This window comes from Hippoglossus hippoglossus, chromosome 6 (assembly GCF_009819705.1).
Source record: "Hippoglossus hippoglossus isolate fHipHip1 chromosome 6, fHipHip1.pri, whole genome shotgun sequence".
NCBI lineage: Eukaryota > Metazoa > Chordata > Actinopteri > Pleuronectiformes > Pleuronectidae > Hippoglossus > Hippoglossus hippoglossus.
In genome coordinates this window covers 11,265,254-11,291,252 of record NC_047156.1, presented here as the reverse complement: position 1 = coordinate 11,291,252, position 25,999 = coordinate 11,265,254, and the positions used below count along the sequence as shown (strand labels likewise).

At 43.0% G+C, this 25,999-nt stretch overlaps 1 protein-coding gene across 1 annotated transcript in view; it reads right to left on the bottom strand.

The window, feature by feature from the left end:
• The window catches only part of sema3d (sema domain, immunoglobulin domain (Ig), short basic domain, secreted, (semaphorin) 3D), a 31,070-nt gene extending 5,649 nt beyond the window's left edge, over positions 1 to 25,421 (bottom strand). Inside the window, exons 1-17 of the mRNA XM_034588624.1 lie at positions 25,116 to 25,421; positions 17,810 to 18,069; positions 13,902 to 14,062; positions 11,431 to 11,493; positions 11,204 to 11,323; positions 11,003 to 11,096; positions 10,188 to 10,316; positions 8,188 to 8,324; positions 5,837 to 5,951; positions 5,570 to 5,639; positions 5,064 to 5,208; positions 4,458 to 4,680; positions 3,935 to 4,023; positions 3,733 to 3,774; positions 3,059 to 3,216; positions 1,620 to 1,684; positions 1,309 to 1,448 (exon numbers count right to left, since the gene is read on the bottom strand). Of these exons, the coding sequence (XP_034444515.1) occupies positions 1,309 to 1,448; positions 1,620 to 1,684; positions 3,059 to 3,216; positions 3,733 to 3,774; positions 3,935 to 4,023; positions 4,458 to 4,680; positions 5,064 to 5,208; positions 5,570 to 5,639; positions 5,837 to 5,951; positions 8,188 to 8,324; positions 10,188 to 10,316; positions 11,003 to 11,096; positions 11,204 to 11,323; positions 11,431 to 11,493; positions 13,902 to 14,062; positions 17,810 to 18,017 (1,959 nt within the window). The 5' untranslated portion in view covers positions 18,018 to 18,069; positions 25,116 to 25,421. The remainder of the gene's footprint in view (positions 1 to 1,308; positions 1,449 to 1,619; positions 1,685 to 3,058; positions 3,217 to 3,732; positions 3,775 to 3,934; positions 4,024 to 4,457; positions 4,681 to 5,063; positions 5,209 to 5,569; positions 5,640 to 5,836; positions 5,952 to 8,187; positions 8,325 to 10,187; positions 10,317 to 11,002; positions 11,097 to 11,203; positions 11,324 to 11,430; positions 11,494 to 13,901; positions 14,063 to 17,809; positions 18,070 to 25,115) is intronic.
• Between the last annotated feature and the right edge of the window lie 578 nt (positions 25,422 to 25,999).

Genomic DNA, 25,999 nt, shown 5'->3' with positions numbered 1-25,999 from the left:
CCAGGAACCGTGCGTAAAGTTACTTTCATCCTTTGCAAAACACAATTAGTCAAACAAATACTAAGCTTGTACCAAGATAAGATTTGGATTCACTACCTAGTTGTTCACTAACTCAGGTATCGATAACTATGTTTTACATGGACAGAAATATTCCAACTACCTTAATCTGAATAAGACATTACTCCGATTACGTGATTTTTTCCAGGAGATGGTAATAGAATAGACGGTTCATCTTACAGGGCTTAATCTTACTATGACTCATGTTAACATTATGTCCACTACATCATTTGTCCAACGTCCAACTCAAACCCAGGGCACGTGTCATCATGCACGAAACTGCTCAGTCCGAGAGAAAACGAATCAAGTCCGACCCGAACCCAACTGGTATTTAATATTTAATGTCCAAGCCTGGGGAGCCCGATGTTTTTCCTAATTGCAGACACGTGCAGTGTGAAATGTCAAGTAGCCCTAAAATGCCTAAAGTTTATGTAAACATGTTGAATTCTACCAAATCACCAACTAGTCATTGTTTGAGTTTTTTAATTGTTTTTGTCCTAGTTTTAGTTTAAGATTCGTACAGCATATTACACAAGCTCTGTGTGTACTTACTTTGAATAAATAAGTGGTGTCCAACAAAGACAAGCAGTTGCATTCCAGCATGACTACTTAGGCCACTCAGTAAGAAATGAGTAAGAAATGAAAAAACAAAGTTTGAATGCAGGGTAAGGTGTAACTCTAATCTTCTTTTTTTTCAGTTTTTCAATTTGTCACTGGAGACAGATGACGTCCCATCGCCATCTCCTCGGATGTGTCTGGTTTAAGTCATCCCTCACCCTCCTCAGAAACCGAGAATGTGCAGCAAATTTCCAAAAGCCCTCGATGCTCATAAACAACTATAATGACTTTATTCCGGGAATCAGCCAGGCCCTGAGTTGCTCCCTTATTAGCTATAATTCCATAACGTATGTGACTTTGGGGTATTCAACACTGCATATGAGCTGTGAGTGGTATCGCCATGATCCATGTGCATTGCTTTTTATCTTCCCCAGGATAAGCAGGATCTGCAGCGAAGTGATTTGCGACACAAACAGTGGTGAACGGGTTCAACGCTCAGGAGTCACTAAGGAAGCTTTGAAGGGCTTATACAAGAAACTCCCCTGCTTTCTGACCTGGTATCACAAAAATGTGACCCCTCAGGTACAGTAAAGTGAGGCAAAGCAAAAACAAGAAACAGGAGGGTGACAATGATTTGTGTCGGTGTTTGGGTGATGCGTGTGTACATGCGCGTCCATGCGTGCACTCACTCACCTCCTCCCTGCGTTCGGATCCAGGTCTCTGGACGTACCACCGGATCTGGGCCTGCTGGGATTTGGGGATACACTCCAGGAATGTGGAGTTGCTTTGCACCCCGAAGAGAAGCTTCTCCTGCACGTGTCCTCCACCAAGACCTAAAGAAAACATTGAGTGTTAATGAACCAAGAGTCGTGTGTGTGGTTCTAATAAAAGGGCGAAGTCATGCAGGTTTCCACGAAGGGCTTTTAAGTGATTCATTTATCTGTTGACAAAGAAGAAAGAGAGATACAGTATAGGATGACATTTTAAGAGAACAGTCCACATACTGTCTTCTGTGTCCCAGCACTGACTGGCAGGGTCGCCATGTTTGATGTCCTGTCTCCTGGCTCGCCTGCAGAACAAACACATGAAAAAGAGTTTTTTAAATATGACTGTATTTTAATCGATAAGCTCAAAGTGGCAAAGCACAGACAACTGAACACATCAGCCTTGTACAGTACACATCAGCCTTGTACAGTACAAGGCTGATGTGTTCAGTTTGATGTGTTCAGTTTACTGTGCAGGAAAGTACTTTCCTGCACAGTAAAACAGTTTCACAAAATTAAAAAATCCACATTTAGATATAAAATGAGTTGCGTAAAGTTGCTAACAAAGATCTAAGATACCTCTCGTACGTTTGCATGTAATAGAAAACAAACAGGTGAGCATTTGAAGAATTTGTCTCACTTTTACTTCTGGCAATAATTTTTCACAACCGCTTAAAATGTGATTTATTTGGTGGCCGAGGGAGCTGAACGCACTGCAACTTAAGAAAACACAAGCTAAAAGACAAAATACGGGCGAATTAATCATTCTGACAACACATGCGCTGCAAATACCAACAACTCAACCTAAAAAACAAAGCTTTTGCAGCTCGTTTGTCTGGATTTAAGATGACCTCCGATTACTGGTGACAATCAGCGTTTTATTTTTAAAGTTCTACGTGCGAGGCCTAAAGAGCACGATGCCTTTAGGGTGAGTCCAGATCCACTTCTGCTAGTGTACTGCAGAAAAAGGCACCATCTGGTAAAAAGTGCAGAAGAGGTGAAGAGAAAATATAAAACACCAACAAACTGCAGAAGCTGTGAACTCCCTCTGACAGGCCCAGAATAAAGAGACAGCCATGGGAAAACACACACACAGAGAAGTGGGGCAACAAAGGGTCAGTTGAAAGCATTTTTGTCCAAGTTTATTGCTACAAATAATACGAGAGCATATCAAAATATTTCAAACTCCTCATGGCACGGACACACTTGTGTTTCTATGTATCTGACAGAGTGAGTAAATTGAAAAGTTGCATTGTGTTCACATGTTTATATCCAGGTCAATATTGGTATATTTTTATTTTTTTTACTTCTCAAGCTATGTGCTTTGATGTCCTTTGATTTGATTTGATGCTATTTGTGTAAAATGTGTGACTTGCAGTGGTAAAGCAGAAGATTTGAAGCTGTGTACAGCTCATAAAACTCTATATTGGGTGGGCATGGTATTAATATTGTACATTTTAAAAATAACATTTACTAATTTAATGATGCATGGTTTTAAATTATTATTAATATTGTATTGGCTAGTATGTCTGACTTTGGTCTTTCTGGTTAAAGCATTAAGTATGTGGTAAGCATGTCCATCAAAAGGATTGTTCTATAGGGGACCCTAAGAATATCTATATACAGATTGTATATTCCTATATGAAATAAAGGAATATAGTGTTGTGTGTGTACAGTACCTCTTAGATGCAGGGATGTATCGGGAGCATGTGCGTCCGTCCCAGGCACAGTAGGGATCTCGTGCCAGGCAGCACTCAGCGCAGGCTTGACCATACAGGTGACATCTACTGAGAGAAACCTGAGCGAGCCCCTCGCTTGAACCCACGTAGAGCTTTTGCTGTAGTAAAGAAAAACACATTGCGATCCTCTTTAGGGAAGGTAACGATAGAAGACAGGCAAAGATATAAAAACTAATTATTGTTATTTATTTATTTATATGCAAAAGTATTCGAAGAAATATCAAGAGACGCCTGAAAGTGATCAGTTTTTGCAAATTGTGACTCTAGAATCTAGAACCACTGAAAACACTAACCGGCACACACACAAACACACACACACACACACACACACACACACACAGGTCAAACACTGCTGGAGATTAATGGAGGATGTGATTGGGCTTGAAGCGTCTACTGACACCACTGACCCTCAGATAATGAGGGGGGGGGCTAGCAAGAAACAGTGAAGTCTTAAGAGAGAGAGAGAGGTAAAGGCGATACAGGACCGATTTGGGGATTAAAAACTGTACGTCAGTGTGCCACATCAGGCATGTGCACATAAGGGCATAGAGCCGAGGGGACATGCAGAAATAGTAAAGAGCATTGGAGGAACATGGATGAAAATGAGACCGGACCTGTTTAGAAGACATCTTCATACTCAGGATGGGAGTGGGAACCTGCAAAAAGTTTAACAAATAAACTTTAAAACCACTTTAAAACCTCAATAAACATACACTGCTGCAGGACTGTACATGGAAAAACAATCGCTCAGAAAAATCCTTGGGCGTTGCAGAGTTTGTGGATTTGTGTGTGTTAAGATGTGTTAGTTCAGAAAACCTGGAAAACTTGAAGTTCTTCGAGCACGACTTCCTCTGTTGACCAGTTGTCCTGAGTGATGCTCACCACCTTCAGAACTGAGCCGGCATCTATGACGCAGAGAGTGAGACATGTGAAAGATGTGAATAATGTAAATCAGTGAGGTATCAATACTTTTAATCACTTTCTTCTATCAGCCAATAAGAAAAAAATGTTAAGACCGTTTTTAAGATTTAAGTTTGTTATAGAGAACATGATAAAAGGTACAAGAGTGAGTCAGTGCTAAGATTTGACATAAGACACTGGATCCAAGAGCAACTTTACATTTATTCAATAAGAGCAACAGCAAAACCTGCTTCAGGCTGAGGACCCGATTGGCAGGATTGTTATCTAGTGCCCTCTGGTGGTGAGATATATAAACGCAATAGACAACTTGGAGTTGGTGTGTGTGTGTGTGTGTGTGTGTGTGTGTGTGTGTGTGTGTGTGGTGTGTGTGTGTGTGTGTGTGTGTGTGTGTGTGTGTGTGTGTGTGTCTGTGACTCACCTGTTCCCAGGAACATGACCTCATAATGTCCATCCTCTGCTGAAACTCTGTCCACCACAACCTTGGTCAGGGTGTAGTCCACTCGGACACGTGTGAACACGGGCCGTCCGGTCAGAGGGTGGACGGCCTTATACATCAGAGGGTGGAACCGGATGAAACTGACGACCTCATCTGGGAAGTCTTTAGTGGTCTTGATCCTCGGATCATATGTTTTGCTGGGACACTGAAGGCAAAAAAACAAGATAATTCTAATGTTTTCTTTTCCATTGAGAGGTTCTCTTTACTGATTTACAGTTACTCGTCTCCCTCTGGTGGTTGCATAAAATACTGCAGGAGGCTAAAATAATCCGGAACATCTGTGAAACTCCTGCTCCCTCCACTCTTCTATAAACACGCCCACACCACCCAGCCCCCTGCCCATTCCCCTTTTTAGCCTCAATGACGCAAGACATATCAGGTGTAGATGTGATCATCATTAAAAAGTAATGTTGTAATTATCAAGAAAGCTCAGGATTTTAATATATGCGTGAAAAGAAATCTACAACTAGGAATGATAAACTATGAGATTCCCATTTGTCTCTGTGGTCATGAGTTTCGGCAACGCACCGTTCCAGGACGTGGATACGGTATCCTCCCCTCATATTCTATCCATCGGTGGTCAGGCCCCTCCTTGTGGGCGTAAGGTCCATTGAACGCGGCCCTTATGTCCGCCATGCTGTACACACACACTGCTGACCCACGGAAAATGGAGCTGAAAGAGAAGGGGACAACAAGAAACTCTTTTAGAGGGAGAGTCCACAGGTGGATAAAAGTTGCTTTCAGTCACGCACTGAGGTCCGGACATTTACAAAAACAAAGAAAAATTAAGTGTCATACACGCAGAAGATGCAGACAAAGATTGTCGACTTGGAAAGACGAGACTCAAGAGCTTTTCACGATAAAGACCAACGCTGGTGTCAATGTGTATCAACAAAAACAGCTGAATTTATACATCATGTCCTGCCTCCTGCGAGCTCTTCCGAGGCAAGATCACTCGCCGGAATGTTCCTAAGATTTTCCTCCTGTTGTGGACGTGAGTTCATGTGTAAAGAACTGATCAATACTGAACTTACCTGGAGGTGGTGAAGACTGCATACACTATGGGGTTTTTGTCATCTCTGGTCGGGAGCAGAAAGATGTCCTCTAGAAGAAAGAGAGAGGGAAGCAACACAGACTTTATTACTGTTTACTGCACCGAAACGATTTAGCTGCATCTCCATCTCTATTTTTATTCACAGACTCTAGCCTGGCCTCAGAAAAACTCAGCTGCTGGTACATTTAGAATGGAGGATAAACCCCAGCTCATTGGTCTAGATTTTTCCGTCTCCTGTGTCACTTACGGAGCTCATCGAAGTGTGTGTCCACTCCGTCAGGTCCGGGGATTGAACACACGAGCCTGGCTTTGAGGAAGGTGGTCCATTTATTGGTAAGACTCCTCAGCCCACCCACGTCATTCTGAAACATATACAGAGAGTAAGCAAACCGTAGTCAGCGCGGTGCAGCTGTCCAACATGGCCGAAAGATATACTGCAATCAAAAATGCACACTGTACTTAACCACAATCAATGAGTGAAATCTATCTAACGGGCTCACACACACGGAGGCAACACACAGAATCTCAGCCCGACTCCGATTTCCTGCGCTAATTAGGAAAATAAACATGCTAACTTGAGCGTTAGCATGGATCTGCTCATTCGACTCACACAAAGGAGACCTTCCTGTTAGTGTAATGACAGTCAGGAGTAATTACAAAGAGAAAGGGAAACAAAAAGAGAAGGAGAAACATAAAAGAAGAAGAAGAGAAACAAATGAAAGTGCTGCACATTTATGGAAAGTAAAGCAAGAGGCAGCTGATTAATGATGCAGATTTGAACTTAGCATATGAACTGCTGTATTACGTAGCCATCTCTGGCTGAGCTATGATGAGAGCGTTCAAGTTCACCTCTTTGCGATGCATCGGAAACTTAACAGAACCTCCCTATTAAAGGTAGTCGGAGCACTGACTAAGTGCTATAGAAAAGACCGTTATGTTTAAACACACTCAAAAACACTTTTGTTTAAGAGACCAAAAAAAAAATGAAGAAATGTAAGCACTTAATGAGGATTTCACAAAGGGGATAATCTTCAAAGAGGATTGGAGTGAAGTGCTCTCATTGCTTTTACATGGAGGGGAAGAAAAAAAACCCACTTAAAGATAATGAACGAGAGGGACAAGAGAAGACAGAGAGAGAGAAGACAGAGAGAGAGAGAGAGAGAGAGAGAGAGAGAGAGAGAGAGAGAGAGAGAGAGAGAGAGAGAGAGAGAGAGAGAGAGAGATCCCCGAGAGGGAAAGCAAAAGCGAGAGAGGGCTGTAATCCAGAGGAATCTCCTTCCAGTCTGCCTTACAGCTTACTCTCAAGTCATAAATGCTCTCAGAGCTTTTCTCCGAGAATGTGGCAATAGAGCTCTGAATACAAACAGCAAACTGCTGCGTGGGCTGGTCCCATTTTTAATGACTGCTGGCAACACTACGGCACAAAATGAGTTTCCCAATCATGAATCCAGTCGGGCCCGGCCCCTCTGTCAGCTGTGCAGTGTCCATCCAAGCTTACAGTTGTTTTGACATGCTGTCAAATATAAGTTAATGGGCACTGGAACACGATACGCCTCTCAAATGTCCCGCGGCATTCTGACAACTGAACACAAAGGGAGATTGTGTTGCTACATTTGTTCGGTTTAGATATGAATTTGAGGTTTGCATGCAAATTACATTTCTCTGAAGATAAATCATGCATCCCGGTCTTTTTTAAAATACGTTTTTATATCGCCCCATAAAGGTAGTGCTGGTAAGTCGTTTCTGAAATACATTATATCATATTTGCTGAAACAGGTTTTTGATGTTCATTCTGTTTGAAATAATTGAATAGTGTACCTGAGTACAAGCCGGGGAGGTGGAGAGACACACACCACTGAAGCAGAGACGATAGTCAAAGGTTAGCGAGCAAGTCACGGAAATAACGCCCCCTAGCTGTCAACAGGCAGTGCACATTCATGTGGTGTGTGGAGCGTAGACTTAACGAGAGGAAGGAGGTATGATGTATCGATTGTATTTTTTCAAAGTGTAGCCTGCGCTTGCTAGCTTTTCCAGAATTACCAACCCTAGCTTTAATAGGAATACATGCAAATCGGTTTAGGTAGAAAATTATGATAAGAAAATGAATTATTTTAGCTGAATCGATCTCAGGGACAATCTACGTAGCAGCACTGCTGACTGACGTGTCAGCAGAGCACAGAGGGGTTAACAACATGATTTACTGCCCTTGACATCAGCGCCCAACGACTCTTTCGTCTACAAAGGAAGAATTTCTCAGCACGACCTGCTCCTCGGGGACATAAACACGTCTCTTTGTAGCAGCTGACACAAAGATCCTTATCCAGTCAGATCAATGCAGGAGAAAAGACGACCAAAAACATTGTGAGACATCCTGCTTTTTTTTACTTTTCCCACTTCGTTGTACCAACTCTTGTTCTACCTTCCAAACACCATTTCTCTCATTGCAAGATCCACATCTAGTTTCTCGTTTGGGACTTTTCCATCTCCCTCCCCTCTCCTCCGCTGCCTTTCCGCCCATATGTCACGTCCTCACCTCACCTCACCTCCTCGCCTCCAAATACCTTCCCCTCTCCTCACCTCTCCTGTGCAATATCTCACCTTGCACACACGAGCCACTCGGGTCAGGATGCTCTTGTCGTTGCCCTCCCACGACACCTCGCGGAAGAAAAAGTATATCTTGTCATCATCTGGGTTGTAGGTGTCTGCAATGGGATGAGCAGCTACAAACCTGGCCTCTGAAGACACGGAGGGGAAAAGAGAGAGAGGGGAGAGTGTTGAAAACGTCAGGTAATGGCTTTGCCACGCTACACCGTCATGACAGTGACATTAACGCTACACTTAGAGCAGGTTTATTTACGGTCTCGCTCTACTTCTGCAGAGTGATCTGATTTATTTCGGGTTTCTGTTTACTGAGCTGAGGCTGGAGCTGTACATTAATCCAGGCTCAGACATCTTCTCTAATCACATGTCCACAATGGTTTAAACAGTTTCAGATCCTTATGGAAGTGTCACAATGTAAATATTTATAGAAAAATCTCCTGCATCCATAAGCTTATTTAAAGAGGTACTAATTGATTATTTGCTAGTGTCAATGTTAGGGGAAGCAGAATAAACTTAAAACACAACATTGACAAATTATCACCTTAATTGCACAGTTGTACATAAACACTTTGCCTGGACATAGAGCAACATTAACATCCATTTGGATTTGTGTTAGTTGGAACGACTTGAATGTAAGAGCATTACTCAGTCTCCTTTCTGCTCTATTTTGGTCTCCACCAACTGCTTAAAGAGAAATATTGCTCTTTAACTGTTAGATGCTCCACCATGTTCACCAGCTCGTTGCTAATTTCATCTGTCGGTTGCTTTGTGTTGGTAAGCGTAACGTATTATATATATATATTATGTGTAATTTGTATTATAATATTATATGCAAGTATCATATGTCATAAGATGACAATATATTTGCATTTAAAACCTTAATTTGTCAATAAATAATTAAATATAGTGCAGTATATAGAACAATAGTTGAAATGTTATATAGCAGAGGTATAGGATTTAGTGTTATCATTGCTTTTAAAGGTTTCAGGACTAATTGTAACATACAAAATATGTCAAGAATGATTAGCGATTAACAATGTATGATTCTGTATTGAAATAAAGTGTTGTTACCAGGGCATTAAAGCTATAAACGGTGTAGGAAATAGTAGTGTGTGTGGGGAGAGGAGACAACAGCAGGTTGACATCATTGTCCTGATTCAGGGGGAACTAGTCCAAAGTGTTGCAGCAACATTACATCAACATTAGCTCAGCCCCTGGAAGCAGAGCCAGCCACCAGAGGGTGATTTCCCCACTGGAGCAGCTTAATGTTCGACTGCTAACACACTCCACAGAAGGGCATTGTTATTCCTGCCACACTGGAAAGATGTTCCACAGACTCACAAGTATGGAAACAATGTAAGAAAATGATGTGCTCTCTCTCTCTCTGCATGTCCGGCGCCAACACAACAGTACAACAGTACACACACTGAGCGAGCGAGGGAGAGAGAGAGAGAGAGAGAGAGAGAGAGAGAGAGAGAGAGAGAGAGAGAGAGAGACGTCATCTCTGACTGTGTGGTTGTGAAATGTGGAGACCATGTGTAAGGATTTAGATCCTGGTGATACACAACAGCCCATCAGTTGATGTAACACACACAAGACAGAGAGAGAGGACTCCCTCCTCAAGGGATGACTGTGCATCTGAGTGTGTGTGTGTGTGTGTGTGTGTGTGTGTGTGTGTGTGTGTGTGTGTGTGTGTGTGTGTGTGTGTGTGTGTGTGTGGTTTTGCGGCAGTGTGACTAAGGCTGTGAACTTTGTGGCACACTGTAAATTCCCCTGTAGGTGTGGTCCCTGTCCAGCTATGGTATTCATATAAAGGTCCCAGCTTAATGAATAAGTGTGTTGTTTCCTCTGTGCTGGAATGCCAATAACCATCCTGAAGGCACAGAGAAGCTCTTTGTGTCAGCGGAGAGGCTGGAAGTTTGGAGAAAAAGCAATACAAAGTTTTGAGTTGCGATCGGCGCTGCAATGTGGATCCGTGCACATGTGCGCGTGTGTACCATTGATCCAGTAGTCCTCGGAGATGTCTGTGCGTATGTAGTGCTGGTCGGGTGGAGGGCCAAGGGAGCGCGTGAATGTCGTGTCTTTGCCCAGGAAGTCTGAAGATGTGCCTGCGTACAGGTACTGATCTGCACCGAGTAAACAGACGGGTCAGTCAAAGAAGAAAAAACAATCACAAACTCATGAAAAACAACTTGAAAGGACATGTGACACATTTTTATTTAGCTTCTATCATTTCAATACCAAAAACTAGAGCCTGAACAATATGGATTTTATGGGGGATATTCAAATACTGCAATAGGGACTAAATTCCAATCCCACACCAAATATATATATAGATATAACATTTGCAACGATTCCTTGACAAAGATTTGTAATTGAGGCTTGATTTTTCACAGTTCAATCATTAAAGTAATAATAAGTAAATTGGACTTGAATTAAGAGAATTTTTTTTTTACATAAAATGTAAATGCAAATTCTGTCTGCATTGCTCATATCGGGGCCAATTTCTATTAGCTCACCATTGAATCAGTGGGCAAAAACACAGTATGAGGATGAGGTTCAAAAACACATGTTGTTTACAACCCTCTGCCAAGTAAATTTGTTGCTGCCTGTGAAATGTCTGCTTGCATTTTTCTTGACTAAAATAATCTGGAGAAAAATGGTTGGAGCATGAATATAAATGTGCTTAAACGACTGAGTGGAGACGTGAAGGGAAACATAATTTATTCCTGGGTGTACAGGGCTGTGCAGTAGTAAAAGTCCTGGTGCATGAGAGATAAGGCTGCCACAGCTCAGTATTGTGTGATGTTACCTGTGAGGACGGAGGTGAACGGCTGCACTGGATCAAAAGGACACTTCAACCTGCCAGACTCCACTGTGCGAGGCAGCAGCTGGAACACACCATCCTGAGACGAGAGGGACGCTAATGTTACACTTTCGCAAAATGTTTCATCCGCATCCGGAACTCCTGCAAAACTTCTCGCTCAGCTTCACTCACTTAGATGTACTTTACCTCTCTGCGCCCGGTGACTTCAACGAAAGCACAGTTTGGGTGAAAGGCTCCGGTCCCGCAGGCATAGACGTGTGTTCGGTTGTAGTTGTGAAGCACCCTGACAAAATTCGCACACTCCAGCTGGATGAGCAGGGAACAGAACAGGAGCGATGATGGACCGAAAGCTTTAATTAACAGGTATATTCTACACAACCACACACGGTGATGCCCAGACTTTCTGCACTTACATTTGCATTTTTTCCCGCCAGTTTGCACATTTCCACGCTGTCCCGGGAAGCAGGCCAGTGAATCTAATAACGGATAAAAAAAAAAGAGAAAAGTATGTCGCCTCATCTCATAATGTACAGTGTAACCTCAGATCTCAAATCGGTGTTCATGCAGTTACTTTCCATTTACGAGATGCGATAATTCAAGATTTTAATGGTCGAACTTTTTTAATTTATATGAAAAAACTGGGAAAGCAGTGCTCTATATCACTTTGAGCCATTGGAATTAACTTTATATCATGTTTAGAAACAGTAGCCAGACAGTAGCCCGACTGCAGTTGGTTTTTTTATCTGCCGTTTGAAGTTATTACAGATTACAGTTATACAATAAGCGACACCTCTGGGTGCTGGTACGAGAGAGCGTTGGACGTATACGATTCGGTGTGTCCCTTCGCTATACCCCACCGTGTTCACACATGTGTTATAACAGGCTTATGTGCTTTGAGTGTTACTTCCCCTAAATCCTACCAAGGAGCGCTGTCGCCGAACTTGTTCATGTGCCGACAGAGCTTTGATACACATGCAAACACACAGGCACAAATATTAACACATCTCATGATTCCAAGTCGACGCATGCCGCCAAGGAATTCACACAGAAAACCAGCGTGACAAGGTGATTTTTTGACTGAGCGCAGAGTGTGGCCAGTATAGGAGCTTAAAGTGGTTTTGAAGCCCCGTATATGAAATGATTAGTGGCCTAGTTTTATCGCAGCTCTAATGGGAACATTTAAAGACTGTGGTGAAAGGTTTACAACATAGCAGCAGGGAAATGAGCAATCGGCCGATAACAACTGTTGATCTAAAATATGTCAAAAGTTTCTTTGCTCTGACTCATTGTGGTCAAGTACCAAACCACTGGTTTGGTATTTGGTCCAGTGCAATCTTGGAATATTTGTGAAACCACCAGTAGATTTAGAGTGAGTGAGTTTGTCAGCCAGACGGAGACAGTGCACGCCCACCTGCAACCAGAATTAACATGGTATCCCTGGCCCAATACATACCATGCTTCATTGTCTATTTCACTCTTAATGGATCCATCATTTACACAATGAGCATCATACCGTATTGACGAAGACCTAAACCTACAGATTAAGACCATTAACTCTTCAAGAAAACGTTTACTGACGTTATAAATCAAGTGAGAACAATATTCGTTTAATGAAGTGATTTTATTTTGCCCTCTGCTGGTCATGTGAGAGAATACAGGTTTCAGGCACCTCAACATTGGCTTCACTTTCCAGACCCAGAGTTTACAGTCTATGGTTTCAGGTCTGCTTCATAACCACTGAAAATGCCCCCGGGAAATAAAAAAAATAAACATAGGATTTCCAGGCCCATTCACGAATGCGAATCGGTCTAAAAGCCATCTCCTGAAATTCCAGGTAGAAACAACTGGAATGTTTGCTAGCAAAACATTTTTGCTGTGTTTCAGTGCCCAGGGGTGCTTTCCAAGGTATGCTACCTAATGAACTGATAAACAAGCAAGTTTGTGTGTCCAGGTCACATGCGCGGCGAGGAGGCTGGTCCCCGAAGGCTCGGAGAATTAGGCTTATCTCCCATCAGTATCAGTTACTAGAGGGGCAAAAAAAAAGGCAACACTCTGAGAGCACGACCAAGAGTTATAACAAATAGATAACCATCAAATAAACACACCGCCGTCCCACTTGTCATCAACCTCAGCTGCATAAACACACACTCACATCCACAAACTTTAACATGTGGCGTCCGTCCAAATGCATTCGTGTGTTTGTATAAATGTCTAAGTGTGACCGTGCATGCTCCGTAAACGTGTGCAGTCTCTGTGCGTGCGTGCGTGCGTGCGTGCGTGCGTGCGTGTGTGTGTGTGTGTGTGTGTGCGTGTGTGTGTGTATGTGCGCCCTCCAACACGATGACCCTGACCTTAGCAGACAGACAGTTTCTGACTGCCACTAACCGAAAGTTGAGCTCTTCTTTAAAACAATATACGTCTGAGAGCATTCCAGCTAAGAAACACAGTAATGGAAAAATAATACCTCACCTCGCCCCTCTTAATCGCAAGACAGGTATAAGTGTCATGAGCTTAGGCTAAATGACTGTCTCCTAAATAATGAACCGCTCACTGCAAATAACAGAGGTTATTAGGGATGTCTCAAGTGACTCCAAGCAGGATTTTTGCATGTCTGGGGATTGGGTCAGTGTGCGGAGGCGATACTCCATCTCCTGTTCAAACTTGAATTTCTTCCAGCACTATCCCTCTGTCAGAGAGTGTGGGGACTCTTGACGCTGCTGTAAACACTTGGACGTGAACCTAAACAACCGCTCAAGTTTAGCAAATGGCCTGAAAAGCTACACAAAACAAAAGCTGCTGTTTATTTGTGGCACTACTTTAATTCTGTACCGTTACATACATGATCTGCACATTGCTATGCTCCGCTCTTTCCAGTGTCGGGTACCTTTCTGGGGGCTCTGGCCAGATTGTCAGGGTCAAGCAGATAGATGTGGTCTCTGGCTCCCAGCAGAAGACGACCCCGCTCCTCATCCAGCAGCAGCGAGTGGGAGTGGAGGCCGTCAGATGGGCCCAAAAACACAGATTCACTGCCAGTGTGCAGCAGCTCTGGCCCAGACAGAGAGAGACAGACATTAATAAATCCCTGTAAAAGTAACGTAAATGCAAAAACTGCAATATCTGGCATTGAAATACAGTACATTGATAAAAAATAAATAAAAAATAAGTAACAGGATTATGCTGTCAAGCTTAACTTTTCCCCTGCACCGAAATCCCAAAGACAAGCGCTGGATTACCTTTTACAAAATTGTTAAAAACATGTCTTGGCTTGATCTGAAACTGCGTAATCCTGTATGGTTCAACACCTTAGCTGCACGCGCTGACAGAGAAGACTTCCAGCAAGACAGTATTTCAGTTATGCATACTTTTATCAGGGTATTTTCATGGCTACATCATTTATCATGGAGACATCTCTGAAACAAGGGTCAGTGGATGGGGATTTCATTCATTTAAAAAAATTAATATTTGCACATGACTTGGTTTTTTCTATCGTCGCATATGCCATCATTATTATTTTTTGTTTTACTAAAATTTTAGTGTTGATAAATGTGATTATCTCTACTTTCTTTTAGTGTTGCCTTATATAAAAGCACTTTGAATTGTATTAAATTGGTTTAAAAGGTGCTCTATGAATAAAGTTTGACTGATTTATTGGAATATTGAATTTAAAACCCACACATTACTTGCCGGTTTATCTTTCGGTGGACTTATATATGATTTACATTGGTAACAATTTAAATATACTGTATATAAAGGGTTAAATATTCTGCATTTAGGCAGATAGAAATAGGCATTTAGTGCTTCAGTTACTACTGTTGGGTCTTTGGGCTTCCAAAGCCCATTAAGAGACTTGGAGCTGAAAACCGTATTCTCGGCTCAGTCCTGCGTCCTCGATCTCCTTGATCTGAGGAAATCTTTTCTATCACCAGGCTCTTTTCATTGCGCCAGTATAGCAACATGCCTTGAATAAACACTGGCTCAAAGCGGTGCAGTCCTGTGGGAGTCACTCTGAATGGATTGACATTGCGATTACCCTCTTGGTGTGAAGGACTGAAGAGGTTACCAACCTCCAATATTTGAACATCTAGGACCCCTCCACACCACGCAGTCCTGCTTATAGCTCCTAATACCTCCTCCTATACACTGGCTCACACACAGCGCACCCCCACATGCTCATATCTTTCACCCCCACATCATGCAACTGCAGCAACAGACTAAACCTCACAGAGAGATTAGGCCTGCTAGCCCTTGGCTAATGCTAATCTGTTCAACAAACACACATCACTGCGAGTGCACAGCAGCTGCCCGCTTGGCTGTTGCTGCTCAGCGTGGCGCTCCACACCTTTCTGCCCTCTGTCCTGTCAACAGCTCTTGATTAACTCCCCTGCGGGTGGTTTAGGAAGACATCCCCCTAACTGTCTCGATGCAAACAGGTTCTTCTCTTCTCAGACTATATAATACTATTATATACATTGTACACATAGAGAACCCATAACTCCGGATAAGTTAGACTTTCCTACAACCACAGCCTTATGTCTGATCATTCGAGACGAGGGCCTGAAACGGGAAGGACACATTGCTGTAATTATGCTATATGAGTCAGCCATATGCGCTGGGACAAGAGTCACATAACTTCAGCATGAATAAGCACAGTATTCATTAGAAGTAACCTACTGATCATTGTTGCTGCATTTAAGCCAGCTGAAATGAGGCCGCTGTTTTCATGCTGCATGATCACAGCCTCAGCTCGGCCATTAATATGCAGCGTAGGATGTTCTGTCCGCGGTTTCAGAATACACAGATTAATGTCTCATCAGACGCTGATAAATGTGAGCGGATGTTCTCATTTGCTGATATTAAGCAACTTTTTCTCAATTAGTTATTTAGTTGAAACTGTTATAAATATAGAAATGTTCTAAAAAATGTAGAGTATGACTAACAAACTGTAGCACGGTGATGTAACTTCATCCTTTTAGTCACACGTTAAGAACAAAGGCCCCACAACCGTGCATCAGATTAAAGACTTTGAAATCAAGACCATATGACTTTACTTTTCATTTGGCAGAAGGCCTTCAAGTTGTCGCCTCTCTGGATGAAACCTGAACTTCACGATGAGTTTTTCAGTGTCGGGGGGGGGGGTCAGAGTTGCTCAAGTTTAGAGACGAAGGCAGTTGTTTGGAGGTGTTCACTCAATCAGGGATGATTTCACTTTGATCGTTTCACCCTTCACTCATTGAAGCTGCGCTTTCACGGGGGGAGGAGGGGCCGACGTAAGGTCTGAAGAGTGATTACCGCTGGGTGGTGTTGCCCTTGAGCGGTGTGCACTGATGAGACGATGACAAGCCACGTGCATGATGCGTGCGCTGGGTTTGAAGGTGATTTTACTTTTGATAGATTCTTCTCTGCCTCAGTGATTCTGACTTGGGGGAGCCATACATGGACATTGTTCTACTGTTTCCATGAGGTCCAAAGGCAAGTAGGTCTTTCTCTTGAATGAGCAGCACGGTTTAGTCAGCCGTGCTCGTAGTCAACACAGAGAAGCGGAGCCATTAAACACGTTCTGACTGGATATATAGAAAAGATCGGTTGTCTGAAATATCGGCGCCCAATAAAAACCAATCATATATGACAGAATGAGCTCCATTTTATCAACTGGTGAGTTTGGAACAAACATTAAATAATAACAAACTGTGGTGCTAAATTCGTGACTAACTGCTGAGTAAACACTGTCCATAGCAATCATTATTCCTGCAGCTACTTACATATATTTACTTTGGACATTCGTGTGTATCTATTTCCAGCCATACGGATTTTGGAAGCCTTTGACCAGGGGAGATTTTGGGAGCTGAAGTCAGAGCGAGTTTACTTTTAGGTCACAGTGGGGTTTAAGTTTTATGGAGCAGGACTGAAGTTCATTTGTGTGCAACCGATACGAAGCGTGAGGGATGGAGACTTTGAAGTCAAGTTTGCACTGAAGTTTAGGATGGATTTTAAGCGGAGCAATAATTTAGCTTTCCCTCGGTGGCACAAAGCAAACAGAGTTGGCTAATATACACAGAGCGGATTGAACGACTTTCTCCCATGGACCAGGAACATCAACATGAGATGTATGTTCTCCATGTGACTCGGACTTATAGGACTGCACTGCAATAACTGTGTATTTCATTAAACACAAACATTAGCCATTGCGTCACCACCGTCATTAATATAAATCAGACTTCAGGATTTATGTTGATTAGAGGATTAAGAGACTGTGTAAGTGTTTCACCAAAAGTGGCCAGAAAAAGTTTCTGCGCTCACAAAAAATGACAAACAGGGAATGATGAAGTGGGCTGATGGATCAGTAAGTGGATCCTAAATCTTTCATTATACTTAAACAGTAGGACTTTGTGTAATATTTCTTTTCACTTTCCTTCTCGTCTGTGTGCAGAAAGAGAAATAGAGACGAGTGGAGGGAAACTGTTACGTAAAGAGACAGACAAAGCTACACATGGTCTGGATGATGTGCACTGAAAGGCTGAAGGGCTGACAGTAAAAAAAAAGTTGTGAAAAAAAAAAAAGGAAAATGAATGGAACCAAAGTTCTGATTCACAGTCATTTGCACTGTTTAACTTCTATAAAGTGCGCTGAAGATGAAGGCTGCAAACATCAGACAAAACATGCAGAATTACTGCAAATTAACCAAACTTTACTTTGTTCTCAAACAGCAAAATAACTTAAAAATGTATAAAAGTAAATATAAATATGTAATAGCAGTACAACTTCCAGACAAATCAACAATATCTCAGTTCTTACCTCTGTGGCTGAGTTTGACCCTGGGGACGCTCTGTTTGATGCCTGCTCCAAAAGGAAGGGTGGCCAAAAACATCAATCCCACTAATAGGACCCCAGGACGGGATCGTACCTTAATCCTCTTCCCTCTGCCGTCATAATTACTGCCAGACACGCAGAACAGGGTCCTAACTTCATTCACACTCTGTGCGTCAGAGTCCTCTTTCTTCATGGTGTGTGGAATGGTCTTGCTCCGTTGTCACTCTGCCCTTCTCTCTGCAACCCTGGAGGGAGACCGGTGTAAAGAGTCAAGCTAGGGAGGAGCAATCATACGTGCGTGTGTGTGTGTGTGTGTGTGTGTGTGTGTGTGTGTGTGTGTGTGTGTGTGTGTGTGTGTGTGTGTGTGTGTGTGTGAGAGCAGTCTCATCTCAACTTCATGCAGGAAATGTACACATGTTTCTGTTGTGACTATTCAGCCGTCTCACCATGGAGCCCTCCAGGCATGTCCCCTCTCTTTACCCGTCCCCACATCAGCTGTTGCCTGTCCCTGACTTACCTTTTGTGTCTCCTTTAAATCTGTTTGCCCAAAACAAAGGTCAAGAGAACAAAGCAGTCACATTCTGCCATCTTTCACCCGACCATACCTCTTTCACCCACTCTCTCTCTCCTCCAACTCATTTATTCCTTCACCTAAATGATACTCCCCGATTTCTGTAGCGTTGGCTGATGACCCTGTCAGACCCTCCTTTATGTCCAGTAAAAAAAATGGTCCATGTGCTATACAGGACTTCACAGTGCATTAAAGAGGCATGTAGCAAAGACATCCGTTCACACTGTGTAAAGTGAGCTGTATGATCGATCCGTCATGGGAACACTCACTGGCCTTTCTGCCGCTAACATGCAAGGAGAACATGAGCGATGTGCGGCAACAGAACATGGAACCAGATCCTAACATAGTAGCACAAACTGGATTTTTCTGGTTATGTTCAGGAAACATCGAACCAGTGGAAACATGCAAATGTCTCAACGTCTCACTCACACATATTTAATCTTGACTAATATGTAACTGCGACGGACCAATTGTATAAAACTTGTAGTTTGAAGTTAATATATGTAGTTGTTAATCTTTTCTGTGATGTTCTTGCAGGTGATGTGCATACAACTACACTCTCTCACAGGAGCATCACAGGAGACAGGAAGGTTTGGAAGGACATGTACTATGTTTTTTGGCCAAATTAAGAACAAAATAAAACAATATCTGCATTATTAAGGATCAAATCTGTGTTTTCAAAGAAAGAAACCCTTGAACTCAAGTTTCTAAATTGAGGAAGCTGGACTCAATAATTTATAAAAATCTATTAATCTGCATTTTGATTACTTTCTCAATGAATCGTTTGCCATTTACTGTGAATCATTACAATTACATAATTACAAATAGTAGTATGTTACATGTAGTATATGTATCTAATATGTGTATGTACATATATGTGGTTTACCTCACAAACAGTGATGCCTTATATCAAGTTGTTACTTGGTCTGTATTTGTGCACCTTCCAAGCTAATAATTAGCCAGACAAAGGAGGGGACATAACTAATGAACACATCAGAAGAATGCCTCCCCCCTCGGACCTTATTGCTACATCTCCCTCTTTACTTTCCTTCCAACCGCATTTCAGATAACACACATCAACCTGACTTGTGACAACATAAACAATGTCCACCTAAATTAATAGATCCTCCTGTGGCAAACACACTCGCATATCACAAACACTGTTTGCTTCCATGTGGAAGATTTGGACACGAAGACACGAGAATGCCCCTCAGGGCAGAATATGATCTTTGCAGCGCCCCAGTTAATTATAAAAAGGTGTCATTCTGAGCACATACACTCAATCACGCCTGTGCTCACACATCTGCATTGCACGATAAAATGCAGAATGGCATGTTGGCAGATAGCGACAAGCTTTGAAAAGCATTTCATTTCATATATCAGTTCTCTTCATTTATTTGTCCTGTCGAGTTTTGTCGTGAGGTGTTTCAAAACTTGAGTTCATTACGTCGATTCGGGGGCAGAGTGGCAGCCGTCCAAGAGCCCCGTGGCTTCGAACTGGAGAGGATCACACCCCGATAAAAAGACTGCTGTTTATCTAAGATGACAAATTGAGGCACCTTCACCTTCAGGGTTAGAAATACAGATATGGAGCTGTGTGTGATGGATGGGCGATCAGCAAAGACGGCAGGACTGTGAGAAGGCTTCAATCTGTGCACGCTTTGTGAGCGACAGCGATAGTGCCGCTGGCGGGGCTCATCCTCCCAACACTAACAGGGGAGCAGTGACACGATTTCACCCACCATTCAAGTAATGTATCTCTATTCACCGCTTGAGTGCCCACATCTATCAGCGGTACAGGCCTGTTGGCACCTTTCGAGAAGAACGGCCCCCCCCCAAACAAAAGGAGCAAGCGTGTTGAAAGAAGAGCATAAAACACTGTTTTCTTGAGGAGAGGATGACAACAGGAGATCGACTAGATGCTGTCAGACGGCAGAAAGAGTGAATAGCAGAGATGAAAAGAGGGATAGAGAGAAGGAGTGAGAGAGAGGTGAGGAGGAGGAGGAGAAACAGAGAGCTTGTGCCATGTAGGTTAAGCTAACACCTCTGTTTCCTGCCCACAGCTCGAGTCCCTGTTGTCTTTGGCAGCATGGCCGGCACGCAGTGCAGGGGGTTATGGAAAACAATTCTGATGGCAATGGTGACAGATTTAGAGCTGCCGGCCACTATAGTGCAACTCCAAAAATATAGCATCCAACAAGTGTCACCTCCTCAAATAAACTGGCTTCTCCTGCTTTTCCTCAACATCAAACAAAAACTGTGTGGGGCCTATATCTGCCATAAAGCGAACAATCACCAGTAGACATCACTCAGTAATTGTCACACAAAAAAGGAAGTTTGAACAAAATGTAAGAAATGTTAGGTAGCTGATCTTATAAGAGTTTAAATATTCTCAGCCGGAACTGTCAGCGGACAGGAAGAAGGAGCAGATGGTGAAAAAGCGCTCTGGCCATGGGCATTTTCACACTGAGACCACCCCCAGTGAGGCATTTAGCAACACCCAGGTGCCCTGTAGAGTACACTATTATCAAACCCCTCCATCTCCACGGGACAGAGTGCATTAGCACAGCTATTTGTCTTTATTCCCAGACCACAGGCACTGCCCTGGCACAACAATATAGGTAATTGTTTCTAGCTCTCAAGACATTTGTTGTTTTTTTTGGCAACAGTCAATCATCTAGTTCTTTTTTTTTTTGCATTCGAGCACGCAAGTAACTCCCCTGTGAGTCTGTGCGAGTTCACGTCTCGCAGGGAAAATACGGGACTTCCACCAGGCCACACTGTTTGTGTTTTCACTGAACACAAACTGTAAAGCAGATATAAGGAGCACTACATTTCAAAGTTGTTCTTTTAGCCATAACTGCGGTTATAGATGAGGCTGTAAAGACATTAACACAACACAGTTCAAATACAGACAAGCACCACTTTTCACTCTTTATGTTTTGGCACTTAAACACACTATATATTTAAGGGGGAAGTACGCGTTGTACCACATTCTATAACAAGCTAAATGTCTTCTAGAGACAAAGTGAAAAAGCAACGCCAGCTCTACGTCCAAATTCTGCCAATAAATTGATCTGAAGGGTCTAATATCTACAAACTCCTGTCAAAACCACCCACACCCACACATATTTGGTGTATTACAATATGCTAAGAATTAACTGTTGCCAGAAGACAAGTGAATATGAAAAAGTTGATCCTCGTGGTAACATAAGATTATTCTGGAATGAGATCAAAAACCTCAACCAACATGCTAATAAGCCTCTTTTTATTGTGTTGGCTAATTTCTCCGTAATTTGTCCAGGCAGCAAGCTGTGTTTCATTTTAGATTCTAACCAAAAACATTTACCACACCTTATCTAAGTGCAGCACAGCATGCCCATCTCTTGGGAAATTACATATCACTCCAAAACAAAAGTGAATGGAAAATAAACAGGCAAAATATCCCCTTACACACAAAATCCAATCATCCAAACAGGGTGACCGGGACAGAGATCAGCTTTGAAGTTTAAAAATGCTGTGGTAAATTATCCCCTAAATAATGAATGCATGCATAGGACAACACGTTAGGTAAGGATATCTAATACCTCTCCGTGGGCCAGAGCAGGGACCATCTGATCCCCTTTCCATTAGCAAAGTCTGTATTTCCTGCAGCCGTTTACATTCTAATAAATCGTACGAACAGATATCCACAGGCAGCCTGATTACAGAATGCCCCTCTCACACGGTGCAGTCCTGACACTTAACTCCCCTGCCCTCGCATTAAAGAGTTTACATGAGGATTTCTCAGGGCGAACCACTCGGGCCCTGTTTTGAATCATATAGGTACATTAACAACACCACATTAAACATAACACGTTTCACATGACAATCACACTTCTTGCTTGAAACATGTGTGCATGAAATCGGTGAGTGGTATAATGCTCCGGCGAGAGGACATTCCAGGAGAATTCCTTCCGTTTTAGACATCTAGAGTTTGTCTGCAGGGGGAAAAAAACCCAAAGGAGATGGATAAAATTCCAGCCCCGAGGTCCTGTCTGTCCACATTTTGTCCCTCCCTAAACTGTTATCTGAAAACACCAGTAAGAGAATACTCTGGGCAACTGCTGGTATATAGTAACCGAATACACCACAGCAGGATCATAGCGCTTATGCTGCCCTTGTTTAAGACTCGCTTCACGGTAATGTTGCAGTTTAATCTTTGTAGAAGAGTAGGCCGAGCCCGCAGCTCCTCAGATCAGCCGTATACAACAGACCGGTGCCAGCTCACGTCTATACTGTCACACAGAGCGAGGGAGTGAATGGAAGGGTGGGAGAGCGAGGGTGAGAAGTGATACTGGATCTGTGGTTTCAACTCTTCTGTACCGACAGGATGGAAAAACATCAGGTGGAAACAAAGTCAAGAGGCCGCTAAAAACAAAAGAGCACACCTTGTAACCAAGACAACGCCATAAACAAGAACATGATGATTGGTTCGTTAATAAGAGACAACAAGAACGAGTAGTTCTACACGGGCTAAACAGGTCTGCATGTGTGTGTGTGTGTGTGTGTAACTAACCTGATGTAGAAGAGGTGAGAAACAGGCCATGGAAACAGTGACTGACAGTCATAAGTGCTCACACTTGTCTCCCAGGGCCTGAGGATACAAGGGTACACCCATGTGTGCTATGCAGCAGCTCTTCTCAAGAGCAACACTGTCTTCTACAGATGTGGGAAGTTAATCTGTTGTTCTTGCTCAATCCTGGGAAGGCTTTGCTCATGTGGTTGTCTCCACAACAGCCTCAGTACACTTCATTATAGACGAGGGAAACACAAAGGCCACAGAGCTGCAGGGCAGGCAGACCCCAGCCAGCCTGTCTGTCTGCGAGTCATTGGCACCTAGCTGCTGTAGACTCTCTAAACACACTAACATCACCGCTGCAGTGAAGGTGCCCTACAGCGGCCGTCTCTGTCTTCACTGAAGAATTCTAGAAACATGTCCTTATAAGGCCGCATCAGAGCACAGGCATGGCTACGAGTATGTTTTAATAACACTTTCCGCTCAAAATCCGTCGGGTTTTGAGAAAGCACCTCTTTCAGTTTTTGCGTTTTCATCGTGGTCCAGGAAAAAGCCTCAGCACGAACAGCATAACGGTGTCACGGAGCGCAGGAATGGTGCTGCGAGCCATTCAAAACACAGCCGCGATTTCTAAGGTAACGTTGGATCAATCCATGCACGCCACACAGAACAGGAGTGAATGAAAGAAAACAGGAGGCTCAGGGTTTATAATTCTTTTTGATTGATTGATATAGTACACTTAAGAACCTGCAAACCCAAACAAAATCCTTCACTTAGTCCCACACGATAACATATGATCAAATCTACTTCGCAATCGTACAAGAGTACAAACAGTCTCAGCCACAACGTGTGTTGTCACCTTGCAAAGCTCACAAGCGCCCATTACCCGACTGTGATCTCAGCAGGAGTCCCCAGCCTGCCCCATGTCGTGTAAACCTGTAGCCGCCTGTGTATACAGCCGTCTGTATCCACTGTGCCTGGCAGACACCGTCTCACTGGCGTAACGACTGGACAGTGTTTAAAAAGAGAAAATCGGACAAGATTTTCAGACTTGTCTTTCTGTGTCCCGGAGCAGAAATCATTTATGTACCTCGGTCATGCTGATCGAAAAAGGCCTGAAACGCTGCCGGGGAAATCAATGTGCACACACAACTGTGACTCTCCCTCTCTGTGCCTTTCTTTGACAGTTCCTGTCGACCCGGGCTCCTCGTAGGGAGATAGATTTAAACCTTTAGAACTGCAGCGTGGGTGCTTGAGATGGAAAGATATACAGGCAGGAGAAAGATGGCTGGCTTTCTGTTACACATAAAAAAAACCAACAGAAACACAGTGTACACACATTCAATGAGCTCCATATGTAAAGGAAGTACGTTAACTAAAACATATTTAATGTAGAGCCGCAAAGTGCACATTTTAAGTGCACCTGGTCACATTCAATTTGAGGGTATTTGGAGCCCCCACACTGACCCCCTGCTCAGACACTGTCTCAATGCTACCCTCCAAACACAGTCTACATATTCTGACACTTAACCAACTCCAAACATACATAAAAATATATAAAATATATATATAAACCTCCAGAGCATACTGATGCATTATTTTGAGGCTGAGTAGACAAACTGCATTAAATGAGCCTCTAACTCCATCTTCTACTGTTAAAAAAATGAATCTACACATTACTGCTCTCTCGTGAACCACCTTTATTACCAGGGATATGATTCTTGAGAATAAAAAGGATGAGATGGCCCTAATGGGTTGATCAAATTATCTCCGGCTAATGGTCTTTTAAAAAAAAGCCATTGTGTTATGTGAAAAAGTTTTTGTCACCATGCATGCAACAGAGCTGTTTTTAAAAGTTGACATTTTTGAGATTTAAAAGTAAAAATTCAGTTTTTTTACAAGTTGAAGGTTGAAACATCTGTAAATCACTTTTCATAAGTTAGAGTTGTCAACAATATCTGATTAAAACGTAGACTATATATATTTTATACAGAGGAAAAGTGTGTGAATCTAGAAAAAATGTCTACTAAAGCATAACCCTTGTGTCTGCTATGTGAAATTCAGCAACATGAAGTTAAACTAAGCTCAAACCTGCACTAAACTGTGGTTAGAAAAAAAACTGAGTCATTTACATAAGAACTCTTGTTATTTGTGCGTCTTACCTGCGCGCTCTGCGTCTCCTGTCACACGCAACACGTGCCCGCGCAGTGAACAGAAGCGTCTCTCTCCTCAGTAAGAAGCAACAAAAGAAAAGCAACGCACCAGAAGTGAAGTGTGACACGTGCGCAGCGTCGTCCGGAGTGAAAACAAAGTGGATGGATGAACTGAAAACTTCCCCCCAGATATTTCCCCTCCCCTTAATTGTTTTTAAGCGCACACTGGCTCTCTCCAACTCCTGGCACAGCGCGCGCGTGTGTGTGTGGGGTGGGTGTGTGTGTGTGTGTGTGTTATCCTGTGGTCGTTCACCCAAGGAAAGACAGACAGTACACTCCCAATTATGTTGCTGCTCCTGGAGGGGTGTGGCCCTCAGCATGCGTGTCACTGCCAGGACTCAGTTCAGACCATGTGCTGGTCACTTTGCATCCTCTGGTCTGTGGAAAGTTTCTATGAAGACTGTGTTTAATGCTATTAAAGGAGCAAAAGTAGGTGGATGTGCATATTGCAGTAAGATGGAGAACAGATTTGTAATAAAGTCTGCAGTTGTAAATGGTATTTAAAAGTTGGCTACTGTCACATTTGAATCAATGCGGTACCAGTGCCGGTGGCAAAAATTTGGTATAGAATTAAGCTACTTTTTTTCAGTAGCTAGCTCCCTCTTGTAATGCCTCTCCAAGTCATACACATGTTGAAAAAACTGGTGCAGTAGGTGGTGGTATCCGCCTCAAAGTTCTGCCACAAAGCGGAAATTTGAGTCCGCCGGTGGCTCAACTCACTAGTAAAACTGTTATCCAGAGTACAAGCTTGATGAAGCTGTTGATGCCTCACATGAAATGTCGTCGTCCATGTACATTTCATCATCTTTGGTGCTGGCTGCAGACGTGTTGCT